This window comes from Oncorhynchus tshawytscha, linkage group LG05, assembly GCF_018296145.1.
Source record: "Oncorhynchus tshawytscha isolate Ot180627B linkage group LG05, Otsh_v2.0, whole genome shotgun sequence".
Classification (NCBI taxonomy): domain Eukaryota; kingdom Metazoa; phylum Chordata; class Actinopteri; order Salmoniformes; family Salmonidae; genus Oncorhynchus; species Oncorhynchus tshawytscha.
In genome coordinates, this window is record NC_056433.1 from 55,895,436 (window position 1) to 55,917,725 (window position 22,290).

At 42.5% G+C, this 22,290-nt stretch overlaps 1 protein-coding gene across 2 annotated transcripts; it reads right to left on the bottom strand.

Annotated features, from left to right (window-relative positions):
- Positions 1–36: 36 nt before the first annotated feature.
- LOC112250908 (signal-transducing adaptor protein 2) lies at positions 37–22,274 on the bottom strand. 2 transcript variants are annotated; one of them, XM_024421448.2, is made up of 14 exons: positions 22,145–22,274; positions 10,917–10,988; positions 10,663–10,782; positions 10,518–10,574; positions 9,439–9,596; positions 9,154–9,285; positions 8,878–8,947; positions 8,139–8,241; positions 7,871–7,969; positions 7,454–7,525; positions 7,257–7,331; positions 3,153–3,221; positions 843–959; positions 37–666 (listed from the first exon to the last, which is right to left on the bottom strand). In XM_024421448.2, exons 1-14 carry the CDS (start codon positions 22,235–22,237, stop codon positions 617–619), a joined length of 1,287 nt encoding a protein of 428 aa, XP_024277216.1. In that variant the 5' UTR covers positions 22,238–22,274; the 3' UTR covers positions 37–616. The 2 variants fall into 2 exon arrangements, with proteins under 2 accessions (XP_024277216.1, XP_024277217.1); XM_024421449.2 differs by lacking the exon at positions 3,153–3,221.
- Positions 22,275–22,290: the final 16 nt, after the last annotated feature.

A 22,290-nucleotide genomic window follows, 5' to 3' on the forward strand; every position in this document is an offset into this window, starting at 1 on the left:
CAGATCAACTCTGTTCTCACAAGAATAGACACAGGATACAGTACCAGCGATTCCTTTTATTTCATTCAGGAGACAACATTGGCTTTATTGCCTTTGACAAAAGTCTGTTGTAGAATTGAGACAAATGTATAGCGATATCAATATAAATATAGCATGTCAAAACAACAAACACTGACAGGTTTAGAATTGATACTGTAGGTCTATTGGATTATATAAAATAAAAAAATCTAGTTTGACTTTTTCAATAAATGTGCAAATATACAAAACAACCGTGGTGCGAATGTGACAATTAAATGCCGATTTACAGTCTGTTAAATTTGCTAGTGTCTGGTTTGGATGAAGCGATACAGGAAGGAGCAATCGATAAGGCATTCATCTTAAGAGTCTGCGCATACACAGCCCAGCTGAGAAGGAACAGGGAGAGACCCAGGCACCCGGCCCAGGGGAGGAGGCGGCCAGAGTAGCCCAGAGGCTGAGTCTGACAGAGGGAAACACGGTCCATGTCTCTGTCTACCAGAGAAAGTGACATGTTGAGTGTCCCCATTTTGTTGTGAAGCCATTGCTGTAGCAGGCTTTTCCACTTGCTGGTTGACTAAACTGTCAGGAGAGGTTACTGTTATTGCGCCCGCCTCTTCTCCAACTTCAACTTGAGCTCCTCAGATATGGCTGAAAGAAACAAGCATTTAACTTTGGAATGGTTTTGGTTTTATCTACATTTCAACAATACATACGCAACAAGTTCCCTGAGCGATTACCTCTCTAAATCATATTCAAGACGGATGGAACTCTTCTAAATGACAAGATAGTAAAAAAAGGAAATAGAATCAAAATGGTTGACCTACTCTGAGCCACAGCATGTGGTGAGACAGAAGTCACAGTGATGTCAGGGGTATCTGTGGAGGTCCGAGGTGTACGAACAGAAGGCACCAGTGGTGGCATCAGGGCCTTCCTCTCAGGTCCTACAACACAAGGGAAAACAATTTCATTGACTGATTCCCAAAGGGAAGGTTCAGTGGATAGCCTAAAAAATAAACACACAAGACAAAAAACACCTCAAGGTGCCATGATAGGTATTAAAAAAATGTAAAAAAGCATGTTGACTGCCTAATAAAATGAGATACAGTGCATTCGGAAAGTATTTAGACCCCTTGACTTTTTCCACATTTTGTTACATTACAGCCTTATTCTAAAATTGCTTAAATAGTGTCGCCCCTCAATCTACACACAATACCCCATAATGACAAAGCAAAAACAGGTTGACATTTTTGCAAATGTATACAAAATAGGTAACATTTACATAACTTTTCAGACCCTTCACTCAGTACTTTGTTGAAGTACCTTTGGCAGCGATTACAGCCTTGAGTATGACGCTTGTTGGGGAATAATCCGAATTGGTTGTTAACATAGGTAAGATGTTTTATATTCATCATATGTTTGTAAGTTACTTCTCATCAGAATGTTATTTTTGTATAATACTGTGGCGGGGTTGCAGTATCTGTTCTATGTCAAGACTAAGTTGCTTGGGCCGGAGAGAGGGGAGAGGTCAAGCGTGTATCTCTTGGCTCCACAATGTCTGTGTGCCAGTCAGTGAGTCTCTGTGATCTTGTCAAGATAGGATGGATTTGATATATGCCTGTTGATATGGAGGATTGGTTTATGGTTCTGAGTTTGAGAAAAGAACATAGTTTAGGAGACAAAGCTGAACGATGAATTATGCCGATGCTGTCTTATCCTGTGTGTGTCTTTGCTATAAAGGATCTCAGTTGAAATGTGGAAGGGACTCTCAGAGAATTCATTGATAGACACTGAATTGATCTGAGAGTCACAGGGTTGTGATAGAACTCATATAATTAAAGATGGACTTTGTGATAACTAACTCTGACTTGTGTGTGGTTTGCTCTCATGATTTGGTAAATAGAGGAAATTTCCACGACACGCTACAAGCTTGGCACACCTGTATTTGGGGAGTTTCTCCCATTTCTACTCTGCAGATCCTCTCAAGCTCTGTCAGGTTGGATGGGAAGCGTCGCTGTACAGCCATCTTTCAGGTCTCTCTAGAGGTGTTCGATTGGTTTCAAGTCCGCGCTCTGGCTGGGACACTCAAGGACATGTCCCGAAACCACTCCTGCGTTGTCTTGGCTGTGTGCTTAGGGTCATTGTCCTGTTGGAAGGTAAACCTTGGCCCCAGTCTGAGGTCCTGAGCAGATTTTCTTCAAGGGTCTCTGTACTTTGCTCCATTCATCTTTCCCTTGATCCTAACTAGTCTCCCAGTCCCTGCAGCTGAAAAACATCTCCACAGCAGGATGCTGCAACCACGCTTCACCGTAGGGATGGTGCCAGACGTGACGCTTGGCATTCAGGCCAAATAGTTGAATCTTGGTTTAATCAGGCCAGAGAATCTTGTTTCTCATGGTCTGAGTGTCTATAGGTGCCTTATGGCAAACTCCAAGCGGGCGGTTATGTGCCTAATTATTGAGGAGGGCTTCTGTCTGGCCACTACCATATAGGCCTGATTGCTGGAGTGTTACAGAGATTGTTGTCCTTCTGGAAGGTTCTCCCCTCTCCACAGAGGAACTCTGTCAGAGTGACCATAGGGTTCTTGTTCACTTCTCTGACCAAGGCCCTTCTCCCCCGATTGCTCAGTTTGACAATCCTGTCTTGGAGCTCTACAGACAACTCATTCGACCTCATGGCTTGGTTATTGCTCTGACATGCATGGTCAACTATGGGACCTTATATAGACCGGTGTATGCCTTTCCAAATCATGTCTAATCAATTGACCTGACCACAGGTGTACTCCAAGTTGTAAAAACATCAAGGATGATCAATAGAAACTGGATGCACCGGAACTCAATTTCAAGTTTCATAGCAAATGGTCTGAAACTTCTGTAAATAAGATCTGTTTTTAATTTTCAATACATTTGCAAACATTTAATAAAAACTTTTCACTTTGGTATTAATGGGGTATTGTGTGTAGATTTATGATATTTAAACCATTTTAGAATAAGTCTTTAATTAACGTAACAAAATGTGGAAGAGGTCAAGGGGTCTGACTACTTTCCAAATCCACTGTATCTACTAAGACCGTGAAAACAATGTTTTAAAAAATTGTCTTTGGAAGACCGCAGAAGGCAAGAAAATAGGCTGCTCACCAGAGCTGAGCAGCACTTCACTTGGCAGAGATGTTTGATGGGTCAAATGGGGGGTCTGACGGGGGATCACTAAAACATAAAACACAATGTTTCAAAACCTTGCTCCTCTACATGTTTCAAGTACATAGTTCATTAAATATTTTTCAGTTAATGGCTGAGGCAAGGTTATTATAGTTGTGATTTTATATATTGGTCTTCATTTCTATTCGTTTATTTCAAAATTCTGTGTTCTGGACATGTTAGTTGTTTAGCGCCCCCTAGAGGCAGTTTAAATGCAGCAGTGTAGAATTAACCTTGTTTGTGTCATGTGACAGAAAGCAGTTTCAGAAGTGAAGCAATGTGTAAAATGTGACAGTAGTTACAATCCTTAAACATCCTTTATAAGCTTTGTATGACAATGTCTGTAAGTAAATTTGTTTATTAACACATGACAAATGTTCCACATAATTACTATTTTACCGAAACATGAAAATGGAGTTCGCTGTTAGCTACTTTGCATTAGCTTCAACACTAATTCTCCCTAGGGACACCTAGCTGAGCTAGATTGAGTACTCTTATTCCTTATTTCGTAGTTATTATGGAAGACATTCTGTGCTCTATACTACTGTACTACTAAAAACATGTACTTTTGTGTTTATTGCAGTTTCACACTGATTCAAGTAAACTTCCAAAAAAGGCACCCTGCTTCTCACAGTTATTTGAATGAGTGTTTAGCTAGATAAGGGCTACTGTACATTTAGCAAGTCCAGTATATTCAGTTAGTTTTCAGATTTACTCATTTTTATTTAGTTTCAGTTTGATAAAAACATTTCTATATTTAGTTTCAGTGTTAGGGACGGAAAGTAGCCTATGCATGGGAGGCTAGGACCATATATCTGTTGTAGGCCTATAGCAGGGCTCTCCAACCTTGTTCTTGGAGACAGGACAATGACCCTATAAATTTCTGCCCCAAGCGCAGCTGAATCTAATAATTAGCTGGTTGATAAGACAAATCGGGTTAGTTACAACTGGGGTTGAAGTGAAAACCTACAGCAAGGTAGCTCTCCAGGAACAAGGATGGAGAGCCTTGGCCTATAGTTTGTCGATGCATGCACCATCTGAGCAGGGGGACGCAACCATTCTCTGCTTATTGCGAAGCATCTCACTGGCAAATATTTCTGGTTGGGGCGTGGCCACTCCAGTCTGCTCACTGCCCCAACCAGAAAAAAGAAAGGAATTATGAAACATCTCGCAAGCTACTTTTTTCTGGTTGGGGTGGGGGCAGTGAGCAGACTGGAGTGGCCACGCCCCAACGAGAAAAAAATAGCTAGCGAGATGTTTAGCTCCGGGGAACACCCTCAGTGGGGTGGGGGCAATAAGCAGACCAGAGGGGCCCTGATCAGAAAAAAAAGTGTATTGCTTTCTTCACAGACTATGCTTCACATTTCTTTCCTGTTGTTCGATAGTGATAGCAAAAGATGAACATCTTGTCAATATAATAGCTCAAGTAACCGCTCTAACAATGAAAATGCATGCCCTCAAAGATGGAGACTAGATCAGGTGGGATCATTCTAGCCAATGAGAGGGCAGATACGCATGTGAACAGTTACAAATAAGTAGTTTTTCCTCAAAAGACGTAACAACCTAAACATTACTCTATTTAACTAAATAAGCCTCAAGTCATTTGACACTCATACACCTCCATGCAAACACGTCTGCTTATCTTGCAGGGAAAGATTTTGGGCAGACGTATTCCTCTCGCTTCGCCTCATCCTCTCAGGTGATAGCTAGTGAGTGATACACAAGCTAGGCTTATTTGAAACATTGCCATCTACTGGCAGCATTTACCTGCCAGAATCAGAAGCTCAAAAACCAAATGACAAAAAAGCTTGAAAACCCAATTTGATTTGCCCCCAAAAAAAATCAAAAATATACACTGCTCAAAAAAATAAAGGGAACACTAAAATAACACATCCTAGATCTGAATGAAATATTCTTATTAAATACTTTTTTCTTTACATAGTTGAATGTGCTCACAACAAAATCACACAATTATCAATGGAAATCAAATGTATCAACCCATGGAGGTCTAGATTTGGAGTCACACTCAAAATTAAAGTGGAAAACCACACTACAGGCAAATCCAACTTTGATGTAATGTCCTTAAAACAAGTCAAAATGAGGCTCAGTAGTGTGTGTGGCCTCCACGTGCCTGTATGACCTCCCTACAACGCCTGGGCATGCTCCTGATGAGGTGGCGGATGGTCTCCTGAGGGATCTCCTCCCAGACCTGGACTAAAGCATCCGCCAACTCCTGGACAGTCTGTGGTGCAGTTGTTGGATGGAGCGAGACATGATGTCCCAGATGTGCTCAATTGGATTCAGGTCTGGGGAACGGGCGGGCCAGTCCATAGCATCAATGCCTTCCTCTTGCAGGAACTGCTGACACATTCCAGCCACATGAGGTCTTGCATTGTCTTGCATTAGGAGGAACCCAGGGCCAACCGCACCAGCATATGGTTTCACAAGGGGGTCTGAGGATCTCATCTCGGTACCTAATGGCAGTCAGGCTACCTCTGGCGAGCACATGGAGGGCTGTGCGGCCCCCCAAAGAAATGCCACCCCACACCATGACTGACCCACGCCAAACCGGTCATGCTGGAGGATGTTGCAGGCAGCAGAACGTTCTCCACGGCGTCTCCAGACTCTGTCACGTGCTCAGTGTGAACCTGCTTTCATCTGTGAAGAGCACAGGGCGCCAGTGGCGAATTTGCCAATCTTGGTGTTCTCTGGCAAATGCCAAATGTCCTGCACGGTGTTGGGCTGTAAGCACAACCCCCACCTGTGGACGTCGGGCCTTCATACCACCCTCACGGAGTCTGTTTCTGACCGTTTGAGCAGACACATGCACGTTTGTGGCCTGCTGGAGGTCATTTTGCAGGGCTCTGGCAGTGCTCCTCCTTGCACAAAGGCGGAGGTAGCGGTCCTGCTGCTGGGTTGTTGCCCTTCTACGGCCTCCTCCACGTCTCCTGATGTACTGGCCTGTCTCCTGGTAGTGCCTCCATGCTCTGGACACTACGCTGACAGACACAGCAAACCTTCTTGCCACAGCCATCCTGGATGAGCTGCACTACCTGAGCCACTTGTATGGGTTGTAGACTCCGTCTCATGCTACCACTAGAGTGAAAGCACCGCCAGCATTCAAAAGTGACCAAAACATCAACCAGGAAGCATAGGAACTGAGACGTGGTCTGTGGTCATCACCTGCAGAACCACTCCTTTATTGGGGGTGTCTTGCTAATTGCCTATAATTTCCACCTGTTGTCTATTCCATTTGCACAACAGCATGTGACATTTATTGTCAATCAGTGTTGCTTCCTAAGTGGACAGTTTGATTTCACAGAAGTGTGATTGACTTGGAGTTACATTGTGTTGTTTAAGTGTTCCCTTTATTTTTTTGAGCAGTGTATAATAAAAAAATAACTGAGCAATTTCTGATGGTTTTTATTTTATAGTCAAAGATAAGTTTCAGTATAGTTTTACAAAATGTTTTAATTTGATTTCAGTTTACCAGTGGTGTAAAGTACTTCAGTAGTTACTTTGGTTCTGCACTTTACTATACTTTACTTTACTGTACTTTTCAGTCCATACATTTATACGGACACCAAAAAGTACACATTACATTTTGAACGCTTAGCAGGACAGGAAAATGGTCTAATTCACACACTTATCAAGAGAACATCCCCCGGTCATCCCTACTGCCTCTGATCTGGCAGACTCACTGAACACATGCTTTTTTTGTAAAGTGCCTCTGGCTATCCGTATATAAAAAAGAAAAATGGTGCAGTCTTTAATTGAAGGAATTTGAAATGATTTATACTTTTGATACTTAAGTAATTTAAAGCCCTTTTTTAGATGTACTTTTGCTGGATTTTGCTGGGTGACTTTCACTTTTTCTATTAATGCATCTTTACGTTTACTCAAGTATGACAATTGGGTACTATTTCCACCACTGCAGTTTAAAAAAAAGTATTTTTTCCAATTTCATTTTTTGTTTCCTACAATAACCTTGGTCTGAAGTTGTTAGATTAGTACGGTACCAGTAGTTTTAAGAGTGGGACTCACTTGGCAGACGAAAGCGTGTGGGAGGAGTCTGAGAGAGGTGAGCAGGCTGCAAAGTAGTGTCTTTCTTTTCTTTCTCTGGAAAAGCACACAGACAATAATAGCAACAGAGGGTGAGAAATGAAATCATACTTGGAAATTAAATAATACTTGAAGTGCGTTTGAAGACAGAGGGGAGCGGGACAAAGGATAGTACTCACGGGTATCATTGAGGTCAAGGCACACTCTTGTATCTGACTCAGGCTCTGGAGTTGGTACACGCCCTCTTGGACCTGGGATTAAAACACAATATTCCTTTTACCTCTTCTTTAGCATAATTCATTGAATCTGTTCATTACTAAGGCAAAACATAGATCATTTGAAGCTTGAGATAGAAGTTGACAAGTAGATCTGAGATCAGATCCTTTCCCATGGTCTTACGTCAGATAGCGTCTACATGACGCAAATGGACTATCTGTCTTGTCTACTTGTAAAAAAATGTTTGTTAGTGGGAACTACCTCTAATTCCTAATATGAATGAGAGCTATAAGTGGTCAAGTGCATTTGGCGACATTGTAAAGGTGTGGGTGTGTTTGTTAACAGGGTCAAGGAGGTCCCAGTAAGGTAGGTATGTATACCTGGTTTGGGAGGTAGAGCAGGGACTGGCACAGGGGGCATGGGAGTACTGGGGACACACTGCAGACTCTCTCCATTCTCCTCATTTGCCTGAACAAACGCTAGGGAGACAGAGGGCATGAATGTTATGACCATGACCGATAAGCCAGAGCTATACTTAACTCATGATGGACAATGAACAGAAACACAGAGGGGAAAACAGGGAGAATGAGGAAGAATGTAAAAGAGAATGTAAGAGAGCAGTAGTAAGTGCTATGTGCTCCATCTTACTGATGCTCTCGTCGTACGGTCCTTCCATAATGAAGGGTGTCAGAGTTCCATTAGTCTTGTCCACCAGACAGTTTATGACATCATGCAGTGTGGCACAGAAGATCTATAGGCAGAACCATCATTAACATTCTGCACACACCACCTCATACTGGAAATACAGTGAAACAGCTGAAAAGACTGTCAATATGGCCCATTTATGGCCCACTGTCAATATGGTCCAGACTGTCAATATGAAACATTTACCACGCACTCTGTGCCAGAAATCAGAGAAAAGTGCTCAGATTGGCTAAAGCAGAACTAAGGCATTATGCAGGTCATAACATCAAAAAGCACCAATAAAGGTAAGATGTATTATCACAGTGATTGATTTATCTGTTTTTCCAGGAGAAAACAGGGGCAGGCAAAGACAATCTTATGGTTTGTTGTCCTGTGACTACCTGCAGAATATTTCATCAATGTCTTCCTTATCAGTCCTTCACATTGGGTTAACCTGAGGTTCAATACCTCTCTAGGGTCATAATGAGAATTCCCATGCATAAGTTTAGAATGAGTAAAAAGTGAAATAGTTAACTGCCATAAAGAAAATAACTTTAAAATAAAATAATCTATGTTCGTTTATACAAATAAAAACTCTTTAAAGTATTGTGTTTAAAGTGTTGTGTGTGGCAGTGGACAAGCAGGTGTATTCAGCAACGAGGAAGCAGGAATAATGATTCAGGAATCCGTTTGAAACACTCACTGGAGTATCTACATCAATGGCGTATCCTCCGTCATGTTTCCTGGTCACGCGATAGTGTCTAAACACAGACCTGCCAGAAGAAAGAGTATCAATGAGTGGCACATTAATTAATTATAAGAAATCTGTCACATGAACAAATAAGTACGGGCTTTCCTTCACTTGATTCAGCATGTGTTGCTTTCATGGACTATTAATTAAACTATCATGTGACGTGTATTTTCTTTGATTGAACTGTAGACAACACTGTCAGGAATTGAGGGGAATGGGGGAGTGTACCCATTGAGGTCCTGTCGAGTGGTGACAGCCAATGAGGCGCCATCCCTGCTAGGCCGTATCAGCAGGTTCCCACAGTCAGAGTGTCTCTCCAAAGTCATCTCTGCCTCAGTACGAGACACGGGCTGAAAACACCTGCACATAGAACATCAACATATAACACATCTGAACAGTAGAAGAAAATTGGGCAAACAGAGCTAGCCAGACACCAGTAAACAGCCCAGTGTAAACCTCCGGCTACCAGCACTTTTGTCCCCTAGATTTCTAATGTATATATAGGGCACTCACGCAGGCATGTCCCCTACGAGGCTGAGGTAAAGGTTAGAGCTGGATGCTGCAGCAGGTGTAGGGGACAGGGTCTTCAGTCTCTCCCTCTCAGTCTCTACCGTCTCTCTCATCATGTGGATCTGGCCTGGCAGCAGGTTGAGTGAGCTTGGCACTGACAGCTGGAGGGAGAGACACAAGGAGTATTTACCATCATTTACACCAAAGGCCATGAAACACTGGAAATGTTTGAGGCAATATTGACTAAGCTGTGTGCCATTATGCCATTGTTACCAATGCAGTTTCATCAAATTCCCCACAGACAGATAATTATATAACACCAATAAATATATGGCATGATATTATACTGTCTGTGCATGCCAGTGAGACAGACAGCTTGAGAGATGGGAAGCGAGCCAAGACGAAAGTTAAAAAATAGGGTAGGAAAGATCAGGCTTAATTAAAAATGTGCAATCATAAAAGTGTGATTTGGGGCCTCCCGAGTGACGCAGTGCTTTAAGGCACTGTATCGCAGTGTTGGAGCGTCACTACAGCCTGGGGTTCGATCCCAGGCTGTGTCACAACCGGCCGTGACTGGGAGTCCCATAGGGCAGCGCACAATTGGCCCAGTGTCGTCCGGGTTGAGGGGAGGGTTTGGCCGGGGGGGGCATTACTTGGCTCATCACGCTCCAGCGACTCCTTATGGCGGGCCAGGCACCTGCAGGCTGACTTGGGTCGTCAGTTGAACACCGTTTCATCAGACACATTGGTGCAGCTGGCATCCTGGTTAAGTGAGTGTTAAGAAGCGTGGCTTAGGATGCATAACTCGACCTTCACCTCTCCCGAGCACGTTAGGGGAGTTGCAACGATGAGACAAGATCGTGATTGGATATCACAAAATTGGGGAGAAAAGGGGGCATAAAACATAATAACTGACTTGATAAGTATTCTTATAATCCCTGCCAAGACTGGAGGTAAGCAGGGCTTGAACCATGAGATAAAATATATTATTCTCAGTTTACTGACCAGATATTACCAGAAAAACTAGCCTACTGAGCCATATGTGGTATGACAGTGAATTAGCTGTATCATGTTTCACTAACCTCAACTACAGAGTAGATGAAACCTTTCCATAGTTCTCGAGCCTCTAGACTTGGGGCCTGTAGAGTGAAGGAAAGAACCCATTAAACCATTAATTAAACAATAGTAATGCAAAACAAAAAGGAAAATAGTCATCCATGTCCTTACAGTGATTTTGACCTCCCCATCCTCCATACGCAGGATGAGTCTGGCTGCCTCCAGGTTTCTGTCCCGATTGCAGTCATCCGTCAAGGAGATGGGGCCACGGAGCTCTAGTTTCTCCACATACTGTTGAAAACACACACAAATGAGTATGCAGTGACAAATCGGAGGCCACCACCCCAATACATCGACCACTGAGCTTTCCTCCATCTGATGTCCCACTTGTCCCATCGTAGGCCCCTTCCTTCCAGTTAACTCACATAATTGTCATTGGTGTTGTTGTAGAAGAAAAGAATGTTTCCACACAAGCATGTCCATAGTCTCCGAGATGCCTAGAAAGACAGAGAAAGGTGGTGGAAGACAGACAATGGCTATGACACGTTGTATGACACCATAAAGATTTAAAAGAATACTGCATGAGATGAACTATAGATAATGAATTCCCGTTTGTCAGTATAGATGTGTAATGAGTCGTGTCATTTGAGTCACCAGTCTACACAAAGTGGCACATTATATTATTGTTGAAAATCGTTCTCCCAGTGTAATTCATGTAAATCCTGTTGAACTGACTGACCGTGTCTAGTTCCCATCAAGCCAAACATGTGACAAGACTGGCTTGAATTATGAAGATGACCACACCGTGGGCGGCTTTTGACCATTTTGGGGGATTCCTCACAAATTTCTCATTGGTAGGAAGATATTTGGTCCATGTCAGATGTTGGGTACTATATTTAATATTTTCTGAATCCTATTAATTAAAAAGGGCCAATTTGGATGCAATCAATTAGCTTAATTTCTCAGAGAAAATGTCAACAAAAGAATGGCATTCCTTAAACAATCTTACCTGTTTCTAACTACATAAACAATTTCATAACAATCTGAGATGGTGGGTAACATCGCTTGCTGAAATGAAATGGAACGACTCTGGTAGTAAACAGAACAAAACAGGCTGAATGACAGATTGGGAAAACAACCACAGATCATCACGGGATGCCATTATTAGAACTCCAACACTGTCCAGTCATGTCTGAAGCACAGCCCATTGCTCTAGTCGGACAATACAGCAAAGACAATAATAAAGACCTGTCCATCTAATCTGTCACACCAGCCTCCTCCAAACTTAATGCCTTGTGGCAATAAGTAGTCTAACCAGTTCTGTCCCTGACATCCCTTGGCTCCTTCAGAGAGAACAAAGTCCAAAAAACACCCTATTTACCAGAAACCATTTATAATGTGTGCTCCACCCATAGCACACATACTAGAGCCGGCATGCAGACATTTTCTGTGTTAGTTACCCAGGAATATTCCTGGGTAACTATCTCAAACATTTAGACAATGTCTCAACTTTGGTGAATATGGCTTAAAAATGTTAAGGGGATTAAATTGTTGGTGCAAAGACTTCAGGGGAATCCAGACAACAAACATTGATCGCACAAGACAACAAATTTAATTGTCCCATAAAACAAATTAAATTGTCAGCCATTTGGCTCACATGGATATTGTTTGATTTGATTTGTGTTTTAATTGTTAAAATTAGTCCTTGTGCAGAGTAGGGCTGGGAATTGCCAGGGACCTCGCAATACAACATCACAATACTTAGGTGCCAATATGATATGTATTGCAATTCTCATGATATATGTATTGCGATTTGATAGTGATTTTACTGCGATTTGATGTTCTAAACATGTTGCTCACCATATATCTGCTGCAGTGGGACATGAGAAAACAAGTTTTGATCAGTCATGGAAATAAAAAGTCCTGAAAACAAAATTGGCTTTCTAAAAGTTGAGAACAAGTTTTGGTGCAAGTAAAGCCAACTAGCACTAAAATAATATTGAGAGTCAAAACGATACAATATATCAAAAATAATATTTTAATATCTAACTATTTATTCCCCCTCCCCCCATCAATAGCATAGAGTTGTATGGTTTGTTCAACTTTTAAATCAATGTTTTTTGTTTTGGCATACATTTTAAGTGAAAAATCTAAGTACCAGTGCAATTTCGTAACCGTGGAATTGCCCAACATCTCGACATGTAAGTTTTTGTGTACCATGACGATAGGAAATATTACAGGGAATTACAGGGAATTTCCAGCTTGCTCAAGTAGTGGCCCAGGCTCATTCCACACACATTAGTGAGATGTAAATCACTCATCTGGATCAGCCCTTCCCCAGTCAACAACAACAAAAAATATTTCACATTTGTTTAACCAGGTAGGCAAGTTGAGTAACAGTTCTCATTTACAACTGTGACCTGGCCAAGATAAAGCAAAGCATGGAGTAAAACAAACAGTCAATAATACAGTAGAAACAAGTCTATATACAATGTGAGCAAATGAGGTGAGATAAGGGAGGTAAAGGCAAAAAAAGGCCATGGTGGCAAAGTATATACAATATAGCAAGTAAAACACTGGAATGGTAGATTTGCAGTGGAAGAGTGTGCAAAGTAGAAATAAAAATAATGGGGTGCAAAGGAGCTAAATAAATACAAATAAATACAGTAGGGAAAGTGTGTAGTTGTTTGGGCTAAAGTATAGGTGGGCTATGTACAGGTGCGGTAATCTGTGAGCTGTTCTGACAGCTGGTGCTTAAAGCTAGTGAGGGAGATAAGTGTTCCCAGTTTGAGATTTTTGTAATTCGTTCCAGTCATTGGCAGCAGAGAACTGGAAGGAGAGGCAGCCAAAGAAAGAATTGGTTTTGGGGGTGACCAGAGATATACCTGCTGGAGCGCGTGCTACAGGTGGGTGATGCTATGGTGACCAGCGAGCTGAGATAAGGGGGGACTTTACCTAGCAGTGTCTTGTAGATGGCATGGAGCCCGTGGGTTAGGCGACGAGTATGAAGCGAGGGCCAGCCAACGAGAGCGTACAGGTCGCAATGGTGGGTAGTATATGGGGCTTTGGTGACAAAACGGATGGTACTGTGATAGACTGCATCCAATTTGTTGAGTAGAGTATTGGAGGCTATTATGTAAATGACATCACCGAAGTCGAGGATTGGTAGGATGGTCAGTTTTACAAGGGTATGTTTGGCAGCATGAGTGAAGGATGCTTTGTTGCAAAATAGGAAGCCAATTCAAGATTTAACTTTGGCTTGGAGATGTTTGATGTGGGTCTGGAAGGAGAGTTTACAGTCTAACCAGACACCTAGGTATTTGTAGTTGTCCACGTATTCTAAGTCAGAGCCGTCCAGAGTAGTGATGTTGGACAGGCGGGCAGGTGCAGGCAGCGATCGGTTGAAGAGCATGCATTTAGTTTTACTTGTATTTAAGAGCAATTGGAGGCCACGGAAGGAGAGTTGTATGGCATTGAAGCTTGCCTGGAGGGTTGTTAACACAGTGTCCAAAGAAGGGCCGGAAGTATACAGAATGGTGTCGTCTGCGTAGAGGTGGATCAGAGACTCACCAGCAGCAAGAGCGACATCATTGATGTATACAGAGAAGAGAGTCGGTCCAAGAATTGAACCCTGTGTCACCCCCATAGAGACTGCCAGAGGTCCGGACAACATACCCTCTGATTTGACACACTGAACTCTGAGAAGTAGTTGGTGAACCAGGCGAGGCAAATCATTTGAGAAACCAAGGCTGTCGAGTCTGCCGATGAGGATGTGGTGATTGACAGAGTCGAAAGCCTTGGCCAGATCAATGAAATACGGCTGCACAGTAATGTTTCTTATCGTTGGCGGTTAAGATATCATTTAGGACCTTGAGCGTGACTGAGGTGCACCCATGACCAGTTCTGAAACCAGATTGCATAGCAGAGAGGGTATACTGAGATTCGAAATGGTCGGTAATCTGTTTGTTGACTTGGCTTTCGAAGACCTTAGAAAAGGCAGGGTAGGATAGATATAGGTCTGTAGCAGTTTGGGTCAAGAGTGTCCCCCCCTTTGAAGAGGGGGATGACCGCAGCTGCTTTCCAATCTTTGGGAATCTCAGACGACACGAAAGAGAGGTTGAACAGGCTAGTAATAGGGGTGGCAACAATTTCGGCAGATAATTTTAGAAAGAAAGGGTCCAGATTGTCTAGCCCGGCTGAGTTGTAGGGGTACAGATTTTGCAGCTCTTTCAGAACATCAGCTGACTGGATTTGGGAGAAGGAGAAATGGGGAAGACTTGGGCGAGTTGCTGTGGGGGGTACAGTGCTGTTGACCGGGGTAGGGGTAGCCAGGTGGAAAACATGGCCAGCCCTAAAAAAAAGTTTATTGAAATTCTCAATTATAGTGGATTTATCAGTGGTGACAGTGTTTCCTATCTTCAGTGCAGTGGGCAGCTGGGAGGAGGTGTTCTTATTCTCCATGGGCTTTACAGTGTCCCAGAACTTTTTTGAGTTAGTGTTGCAGGAAGCAAATTTCTGCTTGAAAAAGCTAGCCTTGGCTTTTCTAACTGCCTGTGTATATTGGTTTCTAGCTTCCCTGAAAAGCTGCATATCACGGGGGCTGTTCGATGCTAATGCAGAACGCCATAGGATGTTTTTGTGTTGGTTAAGGGCAGTCAGGTCTGGGGAGAACCAAGGGCTATATCTGTTCCTGGTTCTACATTTCTTGAATGGGGCATGCTTATTTAAGATGGTTAGGAAGGCATTTAAAAAAATAACCAGGCATCCTCTACTGACGGGATGAGATCAATATCCTTCCAGCATACCCCGGCCAGGTCGATTAGAAAGGTCTGCTCGCTGAAGTGTTTCAGGGAGCGTTTGACAGTGATGAGTGGAGGTCGTTTGACCGCTGACCCATTACGGATGCAGGCAATGAGGCAGTGATCGCTGAGATCTTGGTTGAAGACAGCAGAGGTGTATTTCGAGGGCAAGTTGGTTAGGATGATATCTATGAGGGTGCCCGTGTTTACGGCTTTGGGGAGGTACCTGGTAGATTCATTGATAATTTGTGAGAGATTGAGGGCATCAAGCTTAGATTGTAGGATGGCTGGGGTGTTAAGCATGTTCCGGTTTAGGTCGCCTAGCAACACGAGCTCTGAAGATAGATGGGGGGCAATCAGTTCTCATATGGTGTCCAAAGCACAGCTGGGGGCAGAGGGTGGTCTCTAGCAGGCGGCAACGGTGAGAGACTTGTTTTTAGAGAGGTGGATTTTTAAAAGTAGAAGTTCAAATTGTTTGGGTACAGACCTGGATAGTAGGACAGAACTCTGCAGGCCAAAAATTTCTGCATTTTTGGTGGTCTTCCTAAGCCAAGATTCAGACACAGGTAGGACATCTGGGTTGGCAGAGTGTGCTAAAGCAGTGAATAAAACAAACTTAGGGAGGAGGCTTCTAATGTTAACATGCATGAAACCAAGGCTATTACGGTTACAGAAGTCATCAAAAGAGAGCGCCTGGGGAATAGGAGTGGAGCTAGGCACTGCAGGGCCTGGATTCACCTCTACATCACCAGAGGAAAAGAGTAGGATAAGGGTACGGGTAAAAGCAATGAGAATTGGTCGTCTAGAAGGTCTGGAACAGAGAGTAAAAGGAGGTTTCTGGGGGCGATAAAATAGATTCAAGGTATAATGTACAGACAAAGGTATGGTAGGATGTGAATACAGTGGAGGTAAACATAGGTATTGAGTGATGATGAGAGAGATATTGTCTCTAGAAACATCATTGAAACCAGGAGATGTCATCGCATGTGTGGGTGGTGGAACTAATAGGTTGGATAAAGTATAGTGAGCAGGACTAGAGGCTCTACAGTGAAATAAGCCAATAAACACTAACCAGAACAGCAATGGACAAGGCATATTGACATTAAAGGAGAGGCATGCTTAGTCGAGTGATCAAAAGGGTCCAGTGAGTAGTGAGGTTGGTTGGGGTCACGGCGATTCAGACAGCTAGCCGGGCCATCGGTAGCAAGCTAGCATAGGATGGAGGTCTGTTTTTAGCCACCTCATGCGTTTCCGTCGGTAGGATTAGTGGGGTTCTGTGGGGTAGAGGCGATTAATCCAATTCGCAAAAAAATATATTTATTGAGGGCCAAGAAAAAAGGGAAAAAAAATAGATCTATTCAGATAGCAGCCGATAAGACAGCTAACGATTAGCGGGCCGCAGATGGGCGTTCAGGTAACATCGCGACGGAGGAGCCAGCTGGATGACTCCCTCGGGCAGATAACGTCGGTAGTCCAGTTGTGAAGGCCTGGTGGGGCTCCGCGTTGGCAGTAAAAACGGGTCCAGATAGGTGATTGTAGCCCAGGAGTGGCTGATGGAACTCTTCAGCTGGCTAGCTCTGGAATAATTGATGTTTACCCCGGGATCGACGTAAGCCGATAGTCACACGGATAGCAGCTAGCTAGCTGCGAGATCCAGGTATAAATGTCCAGAGCTTTCAGTTGAAATCCGGGGACATGGTGAGAAAAATAGGTCCGGTATGTTCCGGTCCGAGCCACGCCGTACAAAACTGGCGATAGATTTGAGCTAAAAGATAGCTGATGACCACAAACCGTGGTTAGCTGAATACTAGCGATTAGCCAGTAAAGAAGCTAACTAGCTTCTGGCTAGCTGCCATGGAGGATTACAGATGAGGTAAATAATATATATATTTTTTTCATATAAATTGGTGAGGCAGGTTGCAGGAGAGTGTTTTGATGTTGAGTTTATAGAAAAACAAATATAAAAAAGGTTTGTGAAGAAAGTTGCAAGATATATATACACATACACACAGTGGGGCAAAAAAGTATTTAGTCAGCCACCAATTGTACAAGTACTCCCACTTAAAAAGATGAGGCCTGTAATTTTCATCATAGGTACACTTCAACTATGACAGACAAAATGAGAAAAAAAATCCAGAAAATCACATTGTAGGATTTCTTATGAATTTATTTGCAAAATATAAATTACATCTTTAATTTCCATCACCAAGATGGCATAGCAGTCAGACGTCCTTTGTCCTCGTCTTGTCGCGTCAAAGGACATCTTGGTGACGGAAATTAAAGATGTAATTTCCGTTTTCAGATGTAAGAAACACAAACTAATATTGAAATGATAAAACGCTTGTGGATTTCTATTAGATTAAAGTGGAAACAACATCGGTGTCATACACTAAAGGGTCTTGTGGTCAAGCAACAACAAATGCGTTCCTTGAGTGACGGGGTGGGACTAGGTCTGTGTGGAAAGTGGCATAGGGACAGAGAGAGAGAGAGAGAGAGCGGAGAGGGATGACTCAAGTAGTGGAGTAAACTATACAAATGGACATTATGCAGACGTATCACATTTAACAAACCAAACATTAAAATACCGTTATAGAAGGTGAAGTAAAAACCCAAACCAGTCCGTGCATCAATACCGCTAGATTGTAAAATATGCTATACCGCCCAGCCCTAGCGGGCAATACACTCCTAGCCCTCATCATCCAGCGGGTATGTGTGTTTGACCAAATTCAATACTATTTTACAGTAAACAAACTGACAAACTTTCAGCGCGCTTATAGGGAATGACATTCAACAAGCACAGCAGTTACATAAATTACTGATGTTGGCTGAGAGAAATTGATGCTAAAAAGATTGTGGGGGCTGTTTTGTTAGACTTCAGTGCGGCTTTTGACATTATCGATCATAGTCTGCTGCTGGAAAAATGTATGCGTTATGGCTTTACACCCCCTGCTATATTGTGGATAGACAGGAACCCTCTGTGTTCTTTAATGGAAGCCTCAAACATAATCCAGGTAGAATCAGGAATTCCCCAGGGCAGCTGTCGAGGCACCTTACTTTCTTCTATCTTTACTAACAACATGCCACTGGCTTTGAGTAAAGCCAGTGTGTCTATGTATGTGGATGACTCAACTAGAGGTCGACTGATTAATCGGAATGGCCGATTAATTCGTTCCGATTTCAAGTGTCGATAACAATCGGTAATCTGCATTTTTGGACACACGATCATGGCCGATTACATTGCACTCCACGAGGAGACTGCGTGGCAGGCTGACTACCTGTTATGCGAGTGCAGCAAGGAGACAAGTTAAGGTGCTAGGTAGCATTAAACATATCTTATAAAAACAATCAACCTTAACATAATCACTAGTTAAACTAGTAATATCATCAACCATGTGTAGTTATCTAGCTTGTCCTGCGTTGCATATAATCGATGCGGTGCCTGTTCATTTATCATTGAATCATAGCCTACCTCAAACGGCCATTTAACAAGCGCATTCGTGGGAAGAAAAAAAAATCACTGTTGTTGCGCCAGTGTACCTAACCATAAACCTCAACGCCTTTCTTAAAATCAATACACAAGTATATATATTTTAAACCTGCATATTTTGTTAATATTGCCTGCTAACATGAACTTCTTTTAACTAGAGAAATTGTGTCACTTCTCTTGCGTTCTGTGCAACAGAGTCAGGCTATATGCAGCAGTTTGGCTCGTTGCGAATTGTGTGAAGACCAACTTCGCCAAATGGGGGATGACTTATTTTTTTAAACCTGCATATTTAGTTAAAAGAAATCCAGGTTAGCAGGCAATATTAAAGTAGGGAAATTGTGTAATTTCTCTTGCGTTAACTGCACGCAGAGTCAGGGGATATCAACCATGTGTTTGGGCCGCCTGGCTCGTTGTGAACTAATTTGCCAGAATTTTACATAATTATGACATAACATTGAAGGTCATGCAACGTAACAGGAATATTTAGACTTATGGATGCCGCCAGTTAGATAAAATACGGAACGGTTCCGTATTTCACTGAAAGAATAAACGTTTTGTTTTCGAAATGATAGTTTCCGAATTTGACCATATTAATATTTTTGTGTGTAATTATGTTATAATTAAGTCTTTGATTTGATATTTGATAGAGCAGTCTGAGCGGTGGTAGGCAGCAGCAGGCTCGTAAGCATTCATTCAAACAGCACTTAAGTGCGTTTACCAGCAGCTCTTCCCTGTGCTTCAAGCATTGAGCTGTTTATGACTGTTTATGCCTATCAACTCCCAAGATTAGGATGGTGTAACCGATGTGAAATGGCTAGCTAGTTCACGTGGTGCGCACTACTAGCATTTCAATCGGTGACGTAACTCGCTCTGAGACCTTGAAGTAGTTGTTCCCCTTGCTCTGCAAGGGCAGCGGCTTTTGTGGAACGATGGGTAACGATGCTTCGAGGGTGACTGTTGTCGATGTGTTCCTAGTTCGAACCCAGGTAGGGACGAGGAGAGGGGCGGAAGCTATACTGTTACACTGGCAATACTAAAGTGCCTATAAGAACATCAAATAGTCAAAAGGTATATGAATTACAAGTGGTATAGAGAGAAATAGTCCTACAATAACTACAACCTAAAACTTCTTACCTGAGAATATTGAAGACTCATGTTAAAAGGAACCACCAGCTTTCATATGTTCTCATGTTCTGAGCAAGGAACTTAAACGTTAGCTTTTTTACATGGCACATATTGCACTTTTACTTTCTCTAACACTTTGTTATTGCATTATTTAAACCAAATTGAACATGTTTCATTTCTTTGAGGCTAAATTGATTTTATTGATGTATTATATTAAGTTAAAATAAGTGTTCATTCAGTATTGTTGTAATTGTCATTATTACAAATAAATAAATAATAAAATAGGCCGATTAATCGGTATCGGCTTTTTTGGGTCCTCCAATAATCGGTAGTGGCGTTGAAAAATCATAAATCGGTCGACCTCTAGACTCAACACTATACACGTAAACTACTACAGCGAACGAAATGACTGCAACACTTAAAAAGCTGCAGTTACTTTCAGAATGGGTGGCAAGGAAGTTAGCCCAAAATATTTAAACTAAAAGCATTGTATTTGGGACAAATCATTCACTAAACCTCAACTAAATATTGTAATGAATAATGTGGAAATTGAGCAAGTTGAGGTGACTAAACTTCTTGTAGTACTGGATTGTAAACTGTCATGGTCAAAACATATTGATATAAAAGTAGCTAAGAGATGGGGAGAAGTCAGTCCATAATAATGTGCTGCTCTGCCTTAACAGCACTATCAACAAGGCAGGCCCTAGTGGTCGCACCCGGACTACTATTCAGTTGTGTGGTCATGTGCCACAGAGGGACTTAGGAAAATTGAAATTGGCTCAGAACAGGGCAGTATAGCTGGCTCTTAGATGTGCACAGAGAGATAACATTAATACAAGACATGCCAATCTCTCTTGGCTCAAAGTGGAGTAGAGATTGATTTCATCACTACTTATTTTTGTGTGAGAGGTATTGACATGTTGAATGCACCGAGCTGTCTGTTTGAACTACTGGCACACAACACAAACACCCATGTACACCCCACAAGACATGCCACCAGAGGTCTCTTCACAGTCTAGAACAGACAGACTATGGGAGGTACACAGTACTACATACAGCCATGACTACATGGAACTCTATTCCACATCAAGTAACTCATGCAAGCTGTAAAATGTTATTTACCCCCCCCCCAGATAAAATACACCTTTATGGAACAGCAGGGGACTGTGAAGCAACAGACCAGCTCTGAAAAATACCTGATTTGAATGGACAAAAGACCAATTAGTGTAAACAATATCATAATTGGTCTGCCTGTGTAAACGCAGCCAATGACATGCCATTTTAACAGACTTCAAAATGCTATATTAACTCTTCACATAGGAATGAATGCAGTCACATGATCGATAGCTTTGACCATTATACAGTCTTGTTTTGTTAAGAGCCTGGACGCTTGTTTTGAACGTTAACACGAGGGTGGGTTTCCTTTCTGGAACGTTCCAACAGGAATATGCTCCAAAAACTTCGTATATAATATAACGACCCTGGGTTTATACGCGTGGATATCGACTGCTGGACTTCGGGCTAGAAGGTCGAGTGTTCGAGACCTGCTCCATTACAATAACAAGCTTGACAACAAGCAATGCATACAAAAAGTTATATTGCGGCAGAATATGATACCGGTAAACCTTAGGGAATTTAGCCTCGGGATGCCTTGCTTGACCACACCCTCCTTCCACCAATCCATTTGTTTTTATGGACTGAAAAGAGCAGAAGCTCTGAGCTGTCCGATCAGGTCCATTGTCGGTAGGGAGTGGGTTATTTCATTATGTTTTTCACTCACCACGTTTATTCCGAAACATCTCTGTCCTCGTTCCCTACGGACAAACATTTAAGAAAAAGCTACGTGGTGAGTTGATGACTTTTCGGTAGCTACTTTTCTAGGTGGTTTGATGCCGTTTTTGGAACAGATTCCTTTTGAAACGTTCCAAAGGTTAAACCCACGCCTAAATGTTAAATTACAACACACGTATAGGGTTAGTGTTCCCACAGGACCAGATATCCATGTTAACGGAAAACACACAAGTGACCACCTGTGCTAATTAGCTAGCTAGCATACCTGTGTGTAAGCGAAACTGGGTAAGTGTTCGGACGTTTAGTTTGTAAGCACACAGCCATATGGATCTGTGCAAACATGCTACAGTAAGTATATTTGATTATTTCGTGGTATCTTAATCGACACAGGAAGTCTGTCTGACCCTAGTGTATTGAATTACTACTACACAATGTAGCAACATCTTTATACCTTGTCTTCGAATGACCTTTTTTCCAGGAATCCTTCGTAGTAGCAGTGTGGAAGCTGTTCGCGCTGTCGCCCAGCTCGCTTGGTCGCCGCCATCAGTGCCGAGCGCGACGAAGAGTTTACGCACGGCAATCGGGATTCCCCGCTTT

Excerpts from the sequence above, each read along its gene's own strand:
- LOC112250908 (XM_024421448.2), bottom strand. The coding sequence starts at position 22,237 with ATGGCGGCGACCAAGCGAGCTGGGCGACAGCGCGAACAGCTTCCACAC. Across the intron at positions 9,597-10,517 it reads TCATCTACTCTGTAGTTGAG|CTGTCAGTGCCAAGCTCACT; the intron begins GTTAGTGAAACA and ends CTCTCCCTCCAG. Across the intron at positions 3,222-7,256 it reads CACACGCTTTCGTCTGCCAA|TGATCCCCCGTCAGACCCCC; the intron begins GTGAGTCCCACT and ends TTTATGTTTTAG.